General features: G+C 36.5%; 1 protein-coding gene across 1 annotated transcript in view; it reads right to left on the reverse strand.

Moving 5' to 3' along the window:
• Positions 1 to 22,791, reverse strand: part of MED13 (mediator complex subunit 13) — a 58,615-nt gene that overhangs the window by 16,976 nt on the left and 18,848 nt on the right. Inside the window, exons 4-12 of the mRNA XM_075168433.1 lie at positions 12,656 to 12,801; positions 11,370 to 11,567; positions 10,246 to 10,440; positions 9,151 to 9,313; positions 8,733 to 8,843; positions 6,057 to 6,740; positions 1,851 to 2,067; positions 820 to 904; positions 324 to 445 (exon numbers count right to left, since the gene is read on the reverse strand). Of these exons, the coding sequence (XP_075024534.1) occupies positions 324 to 445; positions 820 to 904; positions 1,851 to 2,067; positions 6,057 to 6,740; positions 8,733 to 8,843; positions 9,151 to 9,313; positions 10,246 to 10,440; positions 11,370 to 11,567; positions 12,656 to 12,801 (1,921 nt within the window). The remainder of the gene's footprint in view (positions 1 to 323; positions 446 to 819; positions 905 to 1,850; positions 2,068 to 6,056; positions 6,741 to 8,732; positions 8,844 to 9,150; positions 9,314 to 10,245; positions 10,441 to 11,369; positions 11,568 to 12,655; positions 12,802 to 22,791) is intronic.

A 22,791-nucleotide genomic window follows, 5' to 3' on the forward strand; every position in this document is an offset into this window, starting at 1 on the left:
AAATAGAACCTAGACCATACGAAAAGAGCACTAGTACCACTGTCAAATCTGTACAATTATAACTAAAGGTATATTCAAGAAGCATATATGGTCTGGATAGTAAGGATATAAGATTAAAAGCTTGTTTGCATCAAAAATATGATTGCATGGGTCAACCAGAACAGTACGTCTGCTACAGAGGAGCCACAGCACTTGCTTATATGCATGTTTTGCAACCTCTCCTACAAATGCCAAAAAAAACCCAACCCAAAACCGCAAAAAGACATACTTGTTCCTTGCAGTTTTTTGTCTAGCAGCTGCCACTACTTTTGCACATCACTTACTGTTAGTTCATCTTCATCAGAATTGAAGAGATTGTCAAGGTCAGTATAAGAGACCACTAAGTCTGTTTCATGGAACAGGCTGGTTGATGCAGTGCGAGCATGAGCAGCAATACGTTGGGCATCTATAAAGAAAAACAAACATTACAAACACATTGGCCATACATATTCATTAAAAAAAATAAAGACATCTTAAGAACTATTTCCACAGCTGGAAAAAAAAAAGAGGGGGGGGGAAAGTATGTTCTCAGTTCCATTCAACTATCTTACACATAAGTGAGGTATCTTCAATTTTAAAACACTTGGATTTTATAGCCAACATTTATTTGCGCGTTGCAACAAAGAAAATGTGTTCCAAGCAGATTTCTAGTTCTGAAGGGACAAGGAAACACAAACCATAAAGTAAAAACTTAGTAGCCTATTAGAATCTATTGACTATTCAAGAGATCATTAACATAGAACAATTAAAAGAGGAGGCGGGGGGAAAAAGCCTCTTTACCTTGCTTGACAGAAGGACTAAATAGAGACATAGCATCCTCTCCTTCATGGGATAAAACTGTAACACTAGATGTCCCATCCTCAGCCTATTAAAAAACAACAAAAAAAAAAAGGTAGAAAAGTTTGCTTTAATTAACTGGGGAGGTGGGGGGCGTTTTATCTCCCTGTGGGAATTCTTGTACGTATCAGAAGTATCAGGTTCTCATTAGCCTTCTAGCTCAGGAAGGCATAGTCTGGGGGTCTGGTTAGTGGCTCTTGCTCAGGGAGAAGGAAGCTTGGAATACAGACAACATGCTAGCAACACACAGATGATGAGCACAGACAGGAATGTAAATCGTAGTTTTTGTGTTGGGGATAAATTTAAAAAGCAAGCTGTGGATTCTTGCTACAACACCTTATTGAAAAACACTTGATATCAAATGCTATACGTTAACAACAATAGTTATCAAATGAAACTCTCTATACCAAGAGTGCATACACACACAACTAATCCTAATAAGCAAATTTATTTCATGTACAAGCTCCCAACGCAGTTATATTTTCTCCTTTTTTGGAGGGTGTACTTTTGTTTTAAGTAGAAGCCTCATACAGTTGGTACTGGATAAAGTGCAAAAAAAAAAAAAAAAAAATTTCAATTCACTGTCCAGGCAACTAGTCAGAGTTCCCCTCACCTACCCCCAAACCTTTCCACACATGAACAAAGCACTTGCCTTGTTCTTCCTCTCTTCCCCAAGCACCTTCTATCACCCATTTCTACAGAAAGGCTACTGAGCCAGATTGATATTTGTTCCAATCCAGCAGCATTCTCCCAGTATAAGCCATAAACCCTAATGCAACAGCACCACCAGCGTGCCAAAAAAATTTTAGGTGTAGTTAGAGGCATGCTGCATAATTTCATTGATCATTTCTGCTAGAATACAATTTCTTTTAATATACTTCTAAATACACAGAGAAGGATTTAAATTATATTTGGTGACTAAAGCAATTTGTTTTAATCTCATCACTGATTTGTATCCTCATTCCCTTACTCACCTTGTGTTTCTTGCCGGTTTCCCTCTCAATGTTCTGCCTATCTTTTTTACTATCAGGAAATAAGAATTCCACATCACCATCAACAAAGGCATAAGGATCGATTTCAGGTTCCTGGTCAGCTTCCGTCGCTACTGCCGCTAGGTATTGGTTTTTACTCTGATACTGTTGCACCAGTTCATCTGAAACCTTTAAAGGTTTCCTACATTGCACCATTAATCTGAACAGAAGAAAAATAAAAATCACAAAATATTATTTATCATGTATTATGTGGAATTATTTTTGCTATCACACAGCCTTTACAAGAACAACTTTATCTTCCCTTCCCACTTTCTTCCTTTCCACCTCAGCTTCAGAAAACTTTTTGGGAAAAAGATTAAATCATTAGTCATTTAATATAACCTCCTTACACATATCAGATACAGCGGAGTGATTCATTCTGCCCATCTCTCCTCAAGCACTGTCAATTCAGATAAAGATTAGTAATTTATCCCAGGTCGTAGCTGTCATTTATTATAAAGTACAAATGTATTAAACTATCTATATCCACTAAAAGAAACCAGGTTAAAAAATTACTCATTGCCATTCCCCATCCACCTTCAAACAAATGATCAGAAAGAAGTGATTAAACCTGAATTTTCCATATTTTAAGAATTTAATTCCTGAACATTTAATTCATTTAAATGTGGAAAGTATGCCAACCCTCCCAATACCCAGCTGCGTCTAACGCAGACCAACACTCTGTTGTACACAAAGCCTATCCAAAAAGCCCAAGCAATAATCACTACTAAAGCACACAAATGTCACTATGTTTACTAGTCATTTATATCACTTATATCAATACAAGTGAAGCTTGCAACACACCAATTTCTAATTTACTAATGAGAATAGTAAAAACACATTTGCCTTTGTCAGCACTTTACTTTTCTTAACATTTGGAGCCAAAAATGGAGTTGGTGAGTACACAGAAATTAAGTTTTTGTATCAGGATTATTAGTTTCACAGATTGTTACATTGCACCAGCAAAGAGATATTGGCAAGTAGAAAACTATGTTACGATTATTAGCTATACATATGCCTCTCTATCTTCTGCCCCTAAACAAACTTTATTTTATGTATCCTGGTGTACAAGAGGCACCATGTGAGGAAGGTATTCCTTGAAACACGACAAGTATTTCAGGAGTGTCAGAGTGATGGAGGTACACAATTTCTTCTTGCTCCGAGACCTCTCCCTCCCAAACAGCAACAGAATGACCAGTAAGAAGCATTTACGGAAGTCTCACATATGAAATGAAAAAGTGGCATTGGAAGGATGAAGATTACAAAGGGATACTTCAAGTTCAAACACAGGTTCCAACATATCTGTTGTTTCCCTTCTCAAGCCTCTATCCAAAAGGAAATGCTCTCTTGTAAGAAACTGATGTGTCTCACAATTAGTAGGGCTTGGTTTTGACAGCCTAGATGCAGACACTAATCTGGGGTTTAGAATAAGACAGGCTTACATTTCTCCTCCAAGAGACCAGAAAGAACGAAAAGCGTGATACAGAACAATTCAAAGACTTCAGTCTCGTAATTCAAAAGGCACACAAAAAGGCACAGTGATTCCTCAGAGTCCTTCTCGCTGCCTGTACATCCCTGTCAACTACGTGGTTTGAGAAAGGACACTGAAACAGTTTTACGTTGTCAAAAGACTTCCTAGAAATAAGCTTTCCAAAGAAACACCTCCCAGCCAACAACATTGCCAAATCCATCCATGCTGGTCATCCATGCTCAATAAAATCTTGTGTTAGGCATGACCACCACAGCACGACTGCCCCAGACAACAGTGCAATGGTGTGGCTTTGATGTCAAGCAGCATTGGCATTTATGTCTGGAGTAGCACTCCATGGAGTTGAGGATTTCCTCTTTTCTAAATCCTGCAAAAATTACCATCAGGGAAAAAAAAAAAAAAGACAACAGGAACAACTTTCTAGGAACAAGGAATTAAACACCAGGAAAAAAACATAGCGAAAGCAAGCAGCAGTTTCCAGTATTTTTGACCACCAAAGAGGAAGAGAAGTTAATAGCCAGATACTCTGGGGGAAAAATATGTTCAATAAGTTGTTAAATCAAACTAGAAGCAATACAAGGAAAGATCATGTCTTGAACAGAAAAAAAGAAAACTTTGAAGTAAAGCATATCTTTCTCTGTCTGGTTGGCTGAAATGAATTCAAGGCCAGAAAAGCACCAAAAATCCTACAAATACACATCTTGAAAGAGCTGAGACATGCATTAGCTAATGTAAACTCTTAAACAATGAACACAAAAGCTATGGTTAAGAAAATGTGTACAACAGCTACAGCATATTTACTTCTTCTCACAGCTTTCCTAAGCAGCCAAGACAACGTGACTGCCATCAGTGGCTTTCTGCTGCCAGCAATGAAACAGAAAATCAACATAAAATTTCAGTCTTGTGAGTAGCTGCTTCAACTCTTCTACTACAGATTAAGTACACTAACTCTTAAAAAAAAAAAAACCCACAAACAAAAAAAACAACCCCTCAATTTGATACTGATCACATTAAGAGTCTCCTTTTACCTAAACAGGAAAAAAAAATTCTGGACCAAAAATAATCAACAGCAAGTGAGTTGATAGCGGCAACTCTGGCTGCATTCGAGATGCCTTTTTCATCCCTTGATCACAACCCTAAGCCAAAGTTTGTCACCTCTGCATCCAGGTTCCAATCAAGTTAAATTTACACTGCTACTAAAGAGCCCTGTCAGCACCTGTTGCTTCCCATTACCATCCTTCCCTGCCACATGTCCTCACAAGGCAGTGTTGTAAAAGATGGATGGCAGGAAGAATTTCTTACGCAGTACAACAGGAAAGGAGACACAACCCAGAAGGCCAAGTGGTTTTGCTTCAGGTTTTTTGTTCTTAGGTTTTTTTTTTTGTTTGGTGGTAGTTTGCGGGTTTTTTTAGTGGTGGTCTTTTTTGGAGAGTTTGTTTTTGCTTTAACTGGTAAAGAAAATCCATGTTGAGTCATTCTGCAGTAAAACAGAGCTCAAACATAAGTTTTAACACTAAAACCACTAGTGTTATTCTTTTCCTCCATTGCCTCGAAGCTCCATTATTTATCAAAACTTAAGCAGTATCAAAAAAGTGACCAATTCCTTTATCCTGATTGAAACAGATAGCAGCAGAGTATAACATTTTAAAACCTGGTGCTAGATAAGACTAGCTTTCAAAAATAAATTCTATTTATTCAACAAAACCCTTCTTTTAAATAGTTATAGACGACACATACTTTATTTCAAGACAATATTAGCTTATATTAAAATAAAATAATGAGTGTTCTCAAATACATTTCCTGTAGCTCAAAGGTTCTAATAAGGATCTAGTCTGACTGCCTCAATATTTCTTCAAGTTGGACAAGCTTTGTTTAATGAACGAGGGTTTCCCATATGATCTGAGGGCCAAGAGCAGAAACAGTACACACACCAGTCACTTGTCTTCTTTGAATGATAACCTCAAATCCTTAAGCCTTTTGAACACCACAACAGACAGAATGCACCATGTGCAAGAATGCCAATTTAAGTTACTTATTCCACAGATAAACTTCTGATATTAGAAAGCAGTTGCAGCCTACATTAAAGTTAACATCTTCCAGGAAACCAGATTAGCTTCCTCATTGTTCCAATCAGCCATTTAAACAGCAGCTCTTCTGAATAAAGACAAGAGCAGAATTGAGGCACAAGAAAATTTAATAGGTAAGTCTGCAGCCAAGACCATCCATGCTGTCTTCAAATAATGAGATTAAAATGAGAAAGTTAAATTGAGAAAGTTTTCTCTTTTTTTTTTTCTTTTTTTTTTTTTTTTGAGGGGGAAGAGGGGGCAGACTTTAAGTCCCAAATAGGCATAATTTGGCTACAGATTAATTTTACAGCAGAAAAAATAAAATTTATTGCCATCTGCTAAATCAGAGTTCTAATGAGAAAAAGCTGGAAAGTCTTACTACATATTTGACTGTGCTTCGTATTCACATTTCACATTATTATCTTCTTGTACATGGACAGCACAGTTATGTTCACACACAGCATTACTGCTCGAGCTGATGAGAACAGCATTATGCTTTAGTGACAAGCTTGCTTGTAACAAGTAACTACTGCCTTTGGCCTTTCAGTTTCCTCACTTTCTCACATTATTACTGTAGTATTAAGCACTACTTACTCTGTAACTGATGTTATGTTTTCCTGTCCAGCAGGTATTACTGGATCATCTCTCAACTTATCATTTGGAAGCTGAGGTGGTAAGAATTCCACATCCTTTTTCTTTGGAACTTTATAATACTTCCAAGTACTATCAGCTTCATCCTCCTCCAAATTCACTGCAGTACCAACATACATTGTAGGCTCTATAACTTCAGGAAATTGAGCTGGAAAAGGCTGAGACAAGCCATCGAGTCTGTCTTCCATTGTTTTTGTGGGAACCAAGGGGTCTGGTGTTGGCATCTGGTAGAAATGTTGACTCTGAGGAGTAGAAGGAGCTTTAGCTACCCCTTCATCAACTACGTCACACGGGTGAGGACTAAGTGGTGGTGGCTGAGGTGAATTTGCCATTTCAGCATTATGCATCTGAGGAGTCTTTGCTACATCATTAGTTCGGATATTTGAAAATCTCACTTGACTGTCTGGTGCAGTCATCACAAGCCTCTGACTCGCTGAATCTGCCTCCATGGCAACATCATCACTGATAGATACACGATGATGAAAAGGAGTCAAAGGGCGTTTCTGTGGCTTATCCCCTTTGTCTTGCTTCTCATTTGTCTTGTGCTTTGGAGCTGCTTGCTGTTGTTGGCCCACAGGTGGTGCCTGCCCCTGTTGACCTGAATTTCTTGGTTTGAGATTTTTGTGCCTGCAGAATTAATATAAGGGAAAATACTTCACATTAATCTTTCAAATATGTCTATCATGTTCTTTTTCACTAGATAAGAACCTGCTTTAAGCCATTAAACAGCCGACTATAGAAGTCTGAAACTGATACCATTCTGAAGTGAAGCTGCCTCTTTCTGACCGTAACTTAGTTTGAATGACTTGAATAGCATTGCAAGATTTTAGAATACCATTTAAAAAAAATTGGAAAAGCTGTCCTACGAGCCAAACACACACATAATCCTCATAACTGAAGACAGTATTTTATAACTGCTTTTAACAGAAATAGATAGTCACATGAACACGTCACTTAACTTCTGCCAACACTGATGAATCAGTAGAACAACATATGAATTAGTGAATGACTATTTAAATTCAAGCATCAATACTAACCAATAGTGCTGTCCAAGTCTCTACGGGTTAAGGAGTAGCACATTAACATCAAGAATCTAGAAGCCAAGCTCAGTCCTACAAAAGCTATTTCGAAGCTTTTGTAGCTACAAATTTAGCAAGTGTGGAAAAAAGAAAAACCTCAGTGTCTCAACTGTATTAATGCAGTTAAGTTTTTTTCCAGTATAAACGCACTTGAGCTTAAACATTTCATCCTGAACTTTAGGATGCCAACTTTCTAGATCATCTGACAGATGAGAGGCACGAAACACTAAGTCTAGAATGAAATGTCTATGATTAAGCTATTGAACTGCATGTACATCCTTAGTGCCTGGGTATTCTTTGCCACTCTTCCATTAGGAAAGTTAAACAGCATGCAATTTGTATTAAAAAAAACAGGATTAGGCAGGAATAAAAAGTAAGAGGTATCAAAATCTATTTTTACTTTAAACTCTCATACACATACACATGTTTTTCACTGCTTAGAATTCAAAATACAGGGAACAATAAGGGGTTTTAAGTCTTTGCAATCTCTCTTTAGGCAACTGCGTATTTCTAACACACACCTCACACAGTTAATTGATTGTTTTCTCTTAACTAGTGCTACCATATCTAAATTCTCCTTTAACAGAATATTTAATCTTCCTCCATCTCCCAGCTCTTCTCAGGACACAAGTATTTCCACAGAACTTAAACCAACCATTTCAATAAAGGAGGAAAAAAGGCATTTCTTTCAAAATGCTACATCCTCCAGACAATTTTTTTTAAGATTCCAATATTCATTGCAAGGTAATCAGTGTAACATTTAAATCGGAGAAAGCATTTGCAACACTTCAGTCACCTAAAGATTAGTATTCTGCCATATGTACAGAAATTGAGAATTCACTGAAATTAACGTTTCCATTTATTTTAAACACCATTATTAACAGTCTGTGTTATTGCACAGTTTCAAAACAGAAGTCATAACAAAAACTGAAAGTTAAATTCAGACTTTCCCCGTGTTTCGATCCTTTTTTTTCCCCACCTAATATAAAAAACATACACTGGCAATCAACTCACAGAAAAGCAGTTGTATATATAACCATCCATGGAATGTCGTATTTCCCAAAAAGTAAAGCAGGTTTGGGTTTCTTTTTCATATTCATCAAGACACAATGCTACAATCATGTTGCTGTTGATTAACAGCTTTCTCCCTTCAAGGCTAATGCCACAGCCCTCTAGAAAAGGTTCTTAATCCCTAAATAAATAGGCATTCCCTTTCCATTGCAGCCCAAGAAAGTTGCCAATGAGATAGTTTCTACCCATATACAGGCTTGAAGAATTCCAGTCCATGACTCGGGAACTGTCACTGAACTGCCAAGTAGGTCCACTCAGATGATTCACTTGAATAAAATCTCTGCATTATCTTATTGGGCAGAGTTTCAAGACCTACAATGACATTTAGGATATGAGATACAAATTTTGTTACAGCTTTCCTACAAGCAGCTATTGCTTAATTACTCCTAAAGGAGTCATCACGAGCCCTCCCCTGAGCACTTCAATCTCAACGTACATTGTTAGACTGTGGGTTTGCCAAGTACTGTACCTTGAACAATTGCAATTTGTCCTCTGCGTGGCTTCAACAAAATCCCAGGATGCTACCTTGTCAGCTGTCTCTTCATCACACAAACCATTTGATGTAGCAGAATACTTCCTCCTATGATTAAATATCGGAGGAGTTATTTGGGATCAACATATGTTCTTTCCTTATCTTTGGTCAAACCTCAAGAGCAGTTTTGTGACACAGGATTCAGCAAAAAAATTATAAATAGCCTTTTACTAACATATTAAACTGAGAACTAAACAAACTACTAGTTAGGAACAAATTAACTTCTTTAAAATGTTTTACTACTGAGAGTAAAGCACCTTCTACTAGCAGTCACAGCATCTTTAACAGAACTACTTTCTACAATGAACACACAAGATACCATGGGTATTTTTAGCTTCACAAAATGAGTACATACTTGTTCTGTGCTCTGTTCATATTGCATTCTTGCCAAACTCTGTCCACCACTTGATTGGCTAGCTTTCTAGGTATTTTGCCACCATGATGGCTAGTACTGTCAGAGATAAATCCATCAGAAACTGAAGAAAACTTCACCCATTTCTGGGCAGATTGAGCATCAACTGAAAAGCAGCACCAGAGGAAATAGTTTTAGGCAATGAGGCGATACACTCACAACCACTATTACCCCAAGTCAATCACCACAGGAACATCTTAGGAAGAAAAGTACCTTATTAACTCCATGTTAGGAAATAAAAACAAAGAAAATTTAGGTATAGTAGCAGATTATTATAACATGGTTCCCTCTCATAGGAGGGGGAAAAAAAAAAGCACCATATATGTTTATGTTATAACAGGGCTGGCTATTCTTTATCTTTCAAGAAACTATAGACCTGAAAAAGAAATAACTTAAACAAACGTACCTGTTAGCAAATTTAACAGTATTATTAAAAAAAAAAAGGGTCAAACTAAGGTAACAGAAGACCTTGGGGGGAAAAAACAAAAAACCTCTTCTGCACAAGAGCTGTATGTAAAGCCACCCGAAACTATCAGCGAGCCTTACCTGCTTTGACTTAAAGCAGTTTATCATAACCACTGCTCACACACAGTTCAGAGGGCACACAGCCTTACTGGAAACTTAACTACAAAGAATCTTCCTTGGACTGTGAAAAAGGCTGCAAACACCACTTTGCTCACTAATGACTGAGATGCACAATGAGGTTATAAAGCATGCCAGAATACATACATGCACACAACCACACACAGAGAGGAAAAAAAACAAAACCAAAAACTTGACCACAGAAATTTAAAGTACTGGATAACAACATCAGGTACAAAAGCAGTCGTCATTTCAGCAACTTACAAAAGTGTTAATTTTGCCCACAACTGAACAATAAAAATTGGGTTTACTACAACAGACTTATGACTAAAGAAATATGATTTTTGGTAACAAGTCAGTTATAGGAGAACATCTAAATCCTTTCCAAACACTGCTAGATTTAAAGGAGAAGCCATCAGAATGATTTCCCACATGCAGAAGCTAATTTTGTTTTACCTGTCTGAACTTCCTCTGGGGATGTCGGTGGAGTCAGAGTTACTGAAGACATGGCAGGATCTCTTGTGGAAGCAGGCACTTGGTGGACGCCCAAGCAAGTAGTTGAACAGTGAGATGCCCCTACAGTACTAGGAGCAGGGATGTCTGTCTGAGGAACTAGAACGAAGCATGCTGGGTATACCATTCGCACACCAGCTGAAAAAAAGAGCAAGTCGATTTTACAGTTGTTTACCAAAAACTTACATTTAAAATCATCAACAAATGGATCATTTTATTAGTCACTCATAAGTTTACCTACCTTTTCTACCTACTAAAGCATTATCCTTGGACAAAAAGTCTCTGTTGTCACCCTCATCATTACTTTATGATTTGCTTTATACAGAAGATTAGGATGAATTAATAAACAGGGCTTTGTATATACAGGCAGAGACAATCCTGGCATCTACATGCTACTACTTGCTTTTATCATTTTGTTTTATAAAGAAGACCGAGAACATACTTTTTAGTATCACATAAAACTGACAATATTCCCCTCCCCATCATTATCAGGGTCTCCAGCCATCACTGCAATACAAGCTTGTAACACTCATTACAGAGAAATGATTACACTAGTTGGCAAATCAAAGGTCAATAGCCCACAGCAGAGGAACAAAATACTGCGTCCCAGGGGCTTAGATTTTAGGAACAGCAGCAGATAAATGCAGTGCCTCAGTACATTAAGCTCTCCAGGATTGTGGTTTTGAAGACATCCCTGAAAGGCACGTCTGCTCCGTTTGAATTTGCACAGAATCTGAAACAGTACAACATGCTTTTGATGCATCTCAGATGTCAACAGCGATAGTCTAGGGTTTTTTGATGATCTCTTCTTTTTTTCATTTATTTTAAAAACAATCTTGCTTCTCAGGGCACGTAAAGAAAAACACCTCCTACTACTAAGTCTGCAAAACCCACTTTAAGCAGCAACTTATTTTAGATAGGTCTGAGCATTAAGCAGAAAAACAAAAGACCAACAGCAGTTACAAATAGTTGCAAAAAGAATAAAACGGGATCATTTTGTATTCAGAATTTTGCAGACCTAACCGGCCAGTTTATTTCAGTAATTAAAAGGTAATCAGACCACTCACCAACAAGGACTTCAACAGCAGCTAAAGAATCATCCTCCCAATCCATTTCTTCTTGTTTTTCCTCACATCCCTCCTTCAAGTTAGATGTGACAGGATAGAATTGTTTCCATTCACCAATAAGCTTTTTTGTCGATGAATCAGAAAGCTTGAATGACTGCCCTGTGAGCGTGCCATTTAATCCAAAGGGACTTAGAATAACTAAAAAGATAAATAAAAATAAAAATACGTTGGAGATTATATCTAACCAAAATTCACTCTTCCCCACTGAAAGAGGATTACTGTTATTTCAGCCACACCAAATAAACAACTTACCATCGGTAAGCCAGAATGCACCCTAATCACATTTTACTATACTGCGCAAGTTGTTGGTAATAGGTACACATTGTTAAATGTATGCGTACTGTAAGAATCAAGGTACCACAATAACAATTACAAATTGATCTATTTAAACAAGCAAGTTTTCATCTTGGCTAGCAAGGAGTCTCTAATATACAGGTAGGATAAAGAAACACTATTTCAAATTCTGAGAGTTAAGGTGTTTCCTCATCCTTTCATTCTGCTTGGTATAGTTACAACAACAATGTATATACAGGGAAGTAATCTGTTTCATGTTTAGTCTTGTCCATATTAGGAAAGCACAGCTGCTGTTAAATTGCATTCAAAAAAAAGCAAGTTCGGACACTGAGCATTAATAAACAAGGGCAGTGTGTGGTCATGCAGGAGAACTGGTTTCTATAGCCAACACAAGTATGTCTAAGACAGGGAATGATCAAACAGCCCACTAACCAGACTCAGGCCCCATCACTCCTTTGTCTTCAAGAGCATAGCCTGCATCTGCTGGTGGAACCAAAGGAATTTACAGGCAAGGAAGAGCCAAATAAGAAGGGGTAGGGGGAGTGAATAGATTAAGTACATTGAGTCAGAAACGGATTTCTAAAAGAGGCGTTGATGAAGATATGCGCGGGTTATAAAGCTTGCTGAAAAAGCAAAATATTTAAGTCACCAATGGGACAGTACTTGGAAATTAAGTTTATTGTATCGTGAAGACAAATTATTTGGCTACATGCCAAGAAATGAATATGGAAATCACCCACTCGCAGAAGAGCTGAGACACACCAACTGGCTTCTGACTATGTCAAGACAGGGGACATTTGGGGAGAACGCGTAATCAATACAAAACAGATAACACCTCTGCTCTCGCTTCCAGTCTTTGCCAGACGTCCTTATTCTGAGCAACTCAAAGGATTGATTCATTTTAATACTCACTACAGACTGGCAAAACCTACCTTGAAAAGGGCTGTTAGACTGCTGGGCAAGAGTGAGGTGTTCTTCACTAAGCAGGTACACAGGCTGATGCTGACTGATTTCCACACTGGTGCAAACATTGCTATCTCCATGTAAGAAGAAGGTGAATGAGCAGGACAAGTGCTCGCTGGGGAAAAAGAAAAAAAAATTCCTAAGTATAGAACTTAAAATAAGTTGATGGCTTTCTCACTAGTTTGAACACATTCCCTCCCAAAATATTCATAAATGAAGTAACCAAAAATCCCTTCTGTCTAAATAGCAAGAAAATGCTAAATACATGTTCCCTTGGAGCATTTATAAACCAAAGATCAATCAGTTAGAAAACAACAGACACTAAGTTTCCAATCCCTTTAGACTGACACTTTATATTTTGAGGTCTGGAGGAAATTTAAAACAATTTTTTGCAAGACAAAGAAAACGATAACTTAATACTTTTATATATTATATATTTATTTAAAATCCATAAAAATATTTCTGAACATATATTAATTTTAATAAGGTCATATCTATGTTCTCCCATTACAGATCCACTAAGCAGAATTTATATTTCAAGATTTATATTTAATATTAGTCAACAAGTCATTTATTTAAAAGCAGGAAGAAGGGCAACAGCTTTGAGAAATGTTGGTTTGGTTTTTTTGTTTGTTTGTTTTGGGGTTCTTTTTTGTTTGGTTGTTTTTTGTTTGTTTGTTTTTTTTTAAATCGAATCTTATCTTCATGCTCCTGAAGCCAATCAAGTTACTAAAAATGAAATCCCATACCTACACACAAAAGGGAAGATATAATCAATTTAAAAACCCCAAAGCTTAAGTCATTGTCAATTAAAGTCATTAAAGCAAGTATCAATGTTTAATACCAGATGCTTCACTGATAGTCCAGTGTTTTAGGGAAAAAAAAAAAGTCCTGTAGAGCAAAAAACACTCCAATAATAAACATATCTCCTTCATATAACTCTGAATTAAATGCTGTTTTCACAGTGCTCTACAGTTACTAGTTAGCAATTCCATGAAATCTTCTACCTCCCAAGATCATGCTTCAGAGACTTCCCAATTTTTGCAGCTCTGCTAGCTGTTGTTTTGTTACAAAAATATAGATAAACCCCTGCAAGTACAACTATCAAAATATTTTATGTTGCATCCAAAACAATTCAGTGGTTAATGTGAAATTTATTTTACCAATTTTAATTAAAGGGCAGGAATAGAGCAGGAAGGCAAAAAAAGCAGATCCCTGCCAGGACGCCACAGAAGCAGTACATCTTCATACCCAGTTCCGTCTGGAAAATTTTTTTTTTTTCTTTTTAAAGAAGTTGTACAGGCACAGCAATTTTCAGCTATATTAGCTACAAGTTATCTCAAGTGTCTGCCAGACTAATACACTCCCATAGGACAAGAACAGATGTTTAAAAGCAAGAAGATGCTATTCACATTGGACATTAAATTAGGTCCACCATCTCAGTAATAGAAGAATGGAAGTCAAGGAGAACCTTAAAAATACTTCACAAACTACTGAACAGAAAATAAATCTCTCTCTGTAAAGAAGGTAGCATCAAGTACCTGCTCAGTCTCAGGGAAAAAAAAAAGAAACAAGTCAAGGGAAACAGACTAAATAAGTCAGTCAAAATAGCAGATACTAGTGCATTTTTTGCAAGGTCAAATGGAAAAGACACTCCATGAACCACTATAGCCTAAAAAGACTGTATGAATGCAACACCACTGTTTCCCCCAAAAATAAAATTAGACCCCATCAACTAATGCCCAGGATTGCATGCATGCTCTCTGACCTCATTAAATGCTTGCATTTCTTAGTCTACAGCATGAGAACGCAAATCTAGTTTTGCGTTCCTGAAAAAGATACAAACAGACCTTCAGGACATGAAGAACTGACAAACTCCAAGCATCTCAGCAACCCTATTAAAATGCAACCTCCACAGGTGCAGTTACTGGATACATCTCCAGTGTCATTTGCAAGACGTTTCCTTCCTCCACCAGCAGGTAGATGGTGGGACGGTAAACAGAAAGGAAAAAAAGAAAAAAGTTTCTGGAATTGGCACAGTCCATTCAATCTATGAAAAGGGAGATAAATCGGTTCACCGAGTCTCACCCCAAAGACTCAAAAAGCAGCCACCAGGGTAGTCACCACAACGAGGAGAAAGAAGGCTAGTGTTAAATACAAGCTTTGCCTACCAGATTTAAAATTAGGGACCTAAAACACTTCAAGGATGAGAGAACCCACAAACCGTTCAAGGAGGAACAGGAAGCACAGCACATTTTTTATTACAGTTAACTTAAAGCAGGTCATGAAGTGAACTCAATGAGGAACTGCTCTAAGTGGCTGGCCATGACTGAAGCATAACAGTTTTCAAGGTGCATCAAGTCTGCATTGGTATGCTGATCTGCTGTCCAATTTTAGTTGTGTTTAAGGAACAAAAAAAGCCAGGATGCAGATGAGTGAATTATCATCATTCATTGACAACTACTCAGCACAACTGAGTCATCAGTAATCCAACTCTGGACAGAATACTCCCTGCAGATGAAATAACATACTGCTCAGGAATCCCAGTAAAGTTAGTTTCCAAAATGCAGCGATGATGGAGCTAAGCATCTTGTTGACAATTTCAAGTTCAAGTGAAGTCACATGGTTAGCAAACACCACTAAATTACTATATGGAAATCTGATTAAACCTTATGCAAATAGTTGAAGGCTGATTTTCAAATTTAATTTTATTTTAAAATCATATTGGATGGTTTAAGGTGAAAGAGTGGATAGTGTTCTTGGTTCTGAGTGATAGATAACAATTTAGAAGCTTAGTATAAGTGAGGCAAAGTTTAAAAATAAAAGCACATTCTTTAAATACACTTTAAATGCAATTAAACTATGTCTCTTGTAAAACCACATTATTACACAGATAAAAGATAGACAATTGTAGCATAATCTGATGGAATTCAGATAAACGAAGACAAAAAGAAGCATCAGCATGATAACAGAAGCATTTCAATTCATTACATTGCAAAACTAGTCCTAAGAAGTAGCAAGGAAAATTCAAAGTCATCATGCAAAAGCCAAATCCAAAAAAAAAAAAAAAACAAACCCCAAACAAAAAAAAAACCCAAATTAGAACTCTTTTCTCCCCCCACTCAGCAGGGGAGAAGTTTCCAACAAAATAATAAAGTAAGAAAGTAGCCATTGTTGTCACTGACATCATTCAAGCAGCTTTGGCATGCAAGCTGCAAAGCACACTACTTGAACGGCAGGGAGAGCAGATCTGCTATGGTACAATTCATTCTAGAAAATCCAAACATCGTAAAATTTTCACTAATTCTGGTTATAAATTTAAGTGTTAAACAGCGAAATCATGCACACCACCTCAGGTTTTTGTTTCAGTACTTTCTACAGAGAGGTGCAGTGAAGTCATTTTATGCACAATAGGATAATACTGTTTCATAGTAGAAATACATAGTAAAAACAGCACTGTCCTTAAACTCAAGCTAAGGGAAACAAATTTCCACATGGTAAACACAGTATCTCCTGAAAACATAAGTCGTCTTTAAAGATTAACATGAAAGGCAAAACTAACACTTTATGTACTCAAACATAGCATTAAATTGCTTCCTAGCTAGTCATGCTCGGAAACTGTTTCTTCACATTTCACATCATCATTTCTGTTAGGTTATAAAACTTTAGGAAGTATCAATGCATCTGAAATAATCACAAGAAATACAATGAAGAATCCTAATTAAAAAAAAAAAAAAAAAACACCACACAACAAACAAACAAAAAACCCCACATACTGAAGCTCTTTGCAGGGGAGTGGAGAAAAGGAGGAAGGAAAACAAAGAACCAGAGCTCTAAGTTACTGGATGCCCCTACATACACATTTTATGGACTTAGCAAGAAACTCTAAATGTGCATGCTTTTTTTTTTTTTTTTTTTTTTTTTTAAATTAATACATTTGTACATTCTCCAATTCCTTAAGTTTCCGGAGACTGATTGCTAGTATACAATGCTGCCTCATCCTCAGCTTAGGAGGAATCTTCTCAAACCTTACTATAACCTATTAAAAATATAATCTCCACCATTTCTCTAATTCTTTCTCTTCTATTCTCAATAACTCACCTCACAGCCAAAAATCCTAATCAAGCAAAAAATTTACCTACTTATCACTTTGGGGTAAATAGAGAAATTGCTTTACAATTCAGTCAAGGACACCATAACAGAAAGAAAGCTGGTGGTTTCCTGCCTGCTAACGCAGAGTTCATCCTATGCTTTTATTTGCAGACATTTTTTAAGTAGCTCAGAAGATCACTAGATAATTTGCGCAGAGCATCTCATGATTGAAATATTAAAAAATACCTATACCTCAACGCTCAGAACTTTTGTCCTGCATGCAGAGAGAATCAGTGAAATCCTCAAGATGCAGATACAGCAAAAAAAAAAAAAAATAGCTTGTCTTAACGCTACTATTGATCCCCCTTCCCCCTTTTTGTTGTACTTTCACAATTACGATCAGGTATTGTTGCATGTGCATACATAAGACTTAAGAGCAGAGAACAGAATTTTAACAGAAAATTCTGAAAACAAAATCCTAGGTCTCCCAAAAATCTCATTTTCTCGACTAACCCTGAATATGAAGTTACTCCATTAATATTTCTAATTGACTCAATTTCTTTAAAGTCCTAATCTCAGAACTTAAATATCAATAAGCCAGCTTCCAACTGCTCTATGAATACAGCTGTTATGAAGTGTTATCAGAACAAGCATTCTTTATGAATTTTGATATGAACACATCAGAATTCAGTCAGAATGAATTCCAATACTGAAAGCAACTTTAAAAAAGAAAAAAGAGAAGGGGGGGGGGGGGGGGGAAGAGACACTCTGGAAGTAATGCTATTTTAAGCGACCTTCAGTCCTCACCTATGCTTCATTAAGATTCATTTCTATAAACAACATTTTTGATTCCCCCATGCTCCCTCTTCACTCAAATCATACAAAACAAAGACGTCTTCCTTTCAGAGACAAAGGATTATGATTCTATGTGAAAAGAAATGGAAACTGATGTGGAAAATTTCAATACAATTTCTATTTCTACCTTTGTAAGAGAAACTGAAGGGAAGGAGGGGAAAGCACCCTAAAATTTACATATACATGAGGTTTCTACATCTCCATTAGCAAATCTGAAAACACCTCCTTGATAAAAAGGTAATTATGTCTGTTTTTTCCTCCACATTAGTACTTACGTAGAGCTTTGTATCTTCAAAGTGCTTCACAAACACTAGCTGCATTAGAATCTCACTAATCCACACTTCACTAGATTGCATACTTCAAATCAGCACCACACTATGGCTGAAAGGCAAGGAGACTGCAACAATATCAGAAGCCACAAGGAAGTCTCCAACTAAAAGATCCTATAGCACGTTTAATAGTAAATTCAAAAAGCATCCAAATGTTTCAACTGAAAGAGAGGATAGTTTTTGTTTGGTTTTGTTTTGTTTTTGTTTTGTTGGGTTGTTTTGTGGTGTTTTTTTTTTTTTTAATATAATTACCATCTCATATTTTCCTAGATTGTCTTTGTAAATTACTCCTGAGTTGAACCAAGAGTGGCTTAGCAAATCAAAGCACTGCTAACCCTACCAAAATATTTACCACATCCTTATAAACTATACATTTTCTACTGCCATTTCCTAGATGAGGAAAATGGACATGGCGAAGTAAAATTACTGTCCAGAACTAACGGCTGTCACAATTAGGATTCTACCATTTCCCTTTCAATAGGGTAGAAAACAACAGTTTTAAGTCCCTAATTAATATGCATCATTATTTCAGACTGTTATAAAATGTTTGCCAAAAATTGGTATATACTGGCCAGCACCCCGAATCCTTTGGGGCATTTTGACCGAGAATCAATATATCATGACTGGCTGACAACAATTATCAGCAGCAGCAATAGAACTGAGAGTTCCCAACGGATGCATCATTGCTGCCCAAATAGAAGCATCTCTAAATGGTTATTCTTCACTACAGACTATTTCCGTATGCCACTTAAATAAGTTTAAAGTATCAAAGAAGTTCCTTTTTAAAAGGTGACAGTTGCCTTCTATAGTAAATTCTTGGGCTGCAGAACACACTCTCACAATTAAATAGGTTCTTTTGAAAATAAAAATTTAAATAGAAAATAGTTTTAAGGTGACACACATGCACCATGAACCCCTAAGACCCTTCATATTCAGTTACTTGTTTGTTGATTTTTTCTTTTTCCTTTAACCAGGTTGAGAGACAACACTATAGCAACCAGCATAGGATAGAAAACAAAACAAAACTGCCAAAGAATAAGTCTCGAGGAATCACCTACCTGACCACATGCTCAACACGCACTACATCGTCCTCTATTCTACGATACATTATACCATATGCTTTGTTCTTCGTCAGGCAACCCTCTAGGGCTTTTCATCACAGAGAAGAAAGAGTGAAGCTGCCAAGCCACTTGAGGCTTTCTGAGCTAACAGAAGAAAAGCAGAAGCAACTCCCTCAAGACAACCCATCTACCACCTTTTCTTTGTAAGTACTTGTTCAAAATAGTTCTTTGTGACTATATACATCTTCCAGGTATAACCATAACACTGCAATGCACTAATGAAGAAAAGCTTTCTATACAGCCACCTTCACACCTATAGTGCTTCAACAGCCAATCTTATTTTAAACATGGCATCTTCAATTTCCACTCACCATCCGTAATGCTGAATTACGAAATTCCACAATCTTAATTCAGACTAGAAAGGAGCAGGAAATTAAGTATGCATTTGCTGTAATAAGCAAAGTATGAAATAAGTAAAATACTAAAATCAGACTGTTATATTAACACAGCACCAAAAATAATTGCCAGGAAAAAACACCTGAGTTTTCTTGATTTAAGAAATGAAAGAGAAAGAAAAAGAAAAAACCCACAAGACAAGTACACAAATTGTTTCGATTGTTAAATATTTCAGCAGCTTTCTTTGGTTTTGTTTTAGTTATTGGGGGGTGGTGGGGGGCGGTGTTTCCTTTTTAAGCACTTGGGGCTGATGGAAATAGAGGATAAGAGAAGTTAGTTCCTATTTCTCTAGGAAGAACATGCTATCATACATACTCATTACAATGCAGTACCACTTTTTATGATAAGAGTTTGAACCATCATTCATCAATTCACAAACATGCTTTTCTTGCCCTTGGCTACAAGTTCCCCTATAACATCAGAGTTTGTATCGGCCCCATCACGAGATCTGCACTTCAAGCAGACACAGTGGCATTAATATCCTTAATGTGAAAGCCAAAGGAATCTAAACAAATGCACATCTACATTTTCTAGCAAGTTACATATTCTGTATCTTAACATGAAGTAATAAGATCTCAAAATACTTGCTTCTCTAACTACTGACAGAAAGATGGAACAGCAGACATTTTTCTAAGCATCACTGAGTAACTCCCTATGGTCATGAAGGTAAATATAGCAGAAAGCTGATTTTGATGATAACACAAAGCAAAAAACATAGCTAATAGCAAAGTAGAAAAACCTTCCAGTTCAAAGCACATCATTAATGACTACTGTCAAAAGTCTCTCCAAAATAATTTTTCACATAGCTGAGGATGTTTTGATTTTAGTTAGACCTGCAAGTTAAAAATATTTATTTATTCCATAACCAAGTTACTTGCACTAAAACAAATACAAATGTAGCAAGTGACCTGTATTCCAGAATAAGTCATATTCACCCTGAAGACTTTCACATTTTTAAATTAACTTCATTATTAATGAGCTTAGCTTCATCCCAGTAAAAACAAGGTTGAAACAAAAAATGATTTTATTTTTGTACACTACTAAAACTATAGCATGACATCTTACAAAGAAGCAAAGCTGATTTTTTTTCAGAATGCAACTAGAGGTTTATATATACACACACACACACATTAAAGAGTATGTATTTCTCCAGACAGAACAATTGTAAGCAATACTACAAAAAGAGTTTGCTCATGTTCCTGTATTTCAGAACTTAAATAAGACTAATAAACCTGTCGTCTTATATTTTAGCATCCTTTAATTACTGAGGATGCAAATCGCAATTATCTGAACTTGAGCTTTCACAATGAAATATATGTGTGCTATAAAGAATAAGAATCCAGAACATATTTGGAAAACAGATAATAGCTAGACATTACTCTATTTCAAAGACAGTGTGACAGCTTTCAATGTATTGCTCTTTCCCATTCTGAAACATTTACAAACATCTTGTTAAGCCAGATTTTTTTCAAAGTTCAAAATTGAAATCCATTATAAAATTTTCATTTAACAAAATCTGAAGTATCTGTATGGTTTTGGTATTATCTTTTTGTTCAGTGAACAAAAAGAGCATAGATTTATTGTTGAAAGCTAAAAACCAAGAGCCGTATCATTTTTTCATTTTTCCTGATGAACCAACTACCACTGTAACTTAATCTAAATAAGAGAAAACTGCTTTGTGATGTAAAGTGCTAAATTTGTCTGCTTGTAGTCTCTGTAGCAACCCAATATTCCAAAGAGACAATCATGTGATCAATGCTCTCAGCTCCTGCTGTTTATCCTGCACTGTCCTACTTACAGCAGCTCTCAATTCCAGCTGTCTACAGTAAAAGGAAAAACATCACCTGCTCTCCTGCCGGTACATGATGCCAGAACAGCCTCATTAGAGCTGTTGTAAAAAAATGTTGACATTGTTTGATTTAAAGATTAACATAGGCAGGAAATTTATACTGCAAGAAGAGTTGAGCAGACTTCACAGAAAATATTCCAACAGTATCAAGGAAGAGCCACGTAGTTTCAGCTATTAAGGTTTCAAATTAAATATATAGAAATAAATGCAAAACCTGTGGCTACATGTTGTTCTTGTATAGTTAACTCTCTCAAGTATGAAAAATTTTTGAGCTTTAGCATCCAGAAATTTCCTCATTCTGTTCCTTAATAATAATTCACAGCATCATTCTAGAGGGATCAAGAAACAAACTACTCCATTCATACTGAAAGAGGACCCCACGGAAAATAGGAAAAATGTAGCCAAACAGGGGGATAAGGCAAAAATGTGGGCTCAAGACCGAAAGCATAGCATTCCCTTTGTCTTAAGGACAGTGAAGACCAAACAGACAATAGTTGATCTCTTTCAGAGTAACTGCTGTTACATTATCAATATAAACATTTCTGAAGTAGGCAGCAAGACCATTTCCATGGCACAACTAAAAAAATAAACCCGCCACACTGCAGCCACGGCCATTCAAGACTGTAGATCTGCCAACACACTTGCACCAAACTCAGCAATCACATCCATTGTGGCTAAGTTTTACCTCTTCCTTCCAGCAAGATATAGTAGAGAAAAAAAAACCACCACGCATATGCAGAACTATGATAAGCACACCTTCAAATCAAGGTAACTACATGTACAAAGGCTTATAACAAAACCAAATTTATATCTAGAATATTTTTCAGCAGTCATTTCCCATTAAATCATATACTTATTATTTACATCAGGAAGATAAAATAGTATTTCCATGAAAAAATAAAAGAACGGTGGGCTGGCATTATAAAATCCTGTACCCAGACTAACATTAAACAGCATTACCTGTGAAACCTGTGCAGCAAGTTTCATTTTGTAAGCTATGATAAGCTTATCACTTATGATTTTCCAAGTGGGTTTTTGTTTTGGGGTGGGTTTTTTGTTTGGTTGGTTGGTTGGTTTGGGTGTGTGGTGGGGTTTTTTGGTGTTTTTTTGTGTTTTGTTTTTTAAGTGAACTTGTCAAACACAAGTTCTGGTTTGCCACCCACTGAATTGGTTATATTATTTCCTATTTACAAGGGGGGGGGGAGGGGGCAGAAGCAACGATACAAGTGATATAGTAGCTTTTAGTATTCTCGAGTTTCAGTTGTCTATCAGATCCTCCCACAAAATCAGGATTACTCAATTATATGCTTACTGGTATTTCAATTGTGTTAAAGTTTAGCAAGTTGTACTTATTACCAAAACTTCAGGAGATATCTTCCATGTAAGCACTTCATACTTTTGTTTCATTAGGAGTGTCAGATTTAATCTTCATTAAAGAATTGCATCTAAAATAGTGCTTAATT

Source organism: Calonectris borealis, chromosome 19, assembly GCF_964195595.1.
Source record: "Calonectris borealis chromosome 19, bCalBor7.hap1.2, whole genome shotgun sequence".
In the NCBI taxonomy this organism is placed as follows: domain Eukaryota; kingdom Metazoa; phylum Chordata; class Aves; order Procellariiformes; family Procellariidae; genus Calonectris; species Calonectris borealis.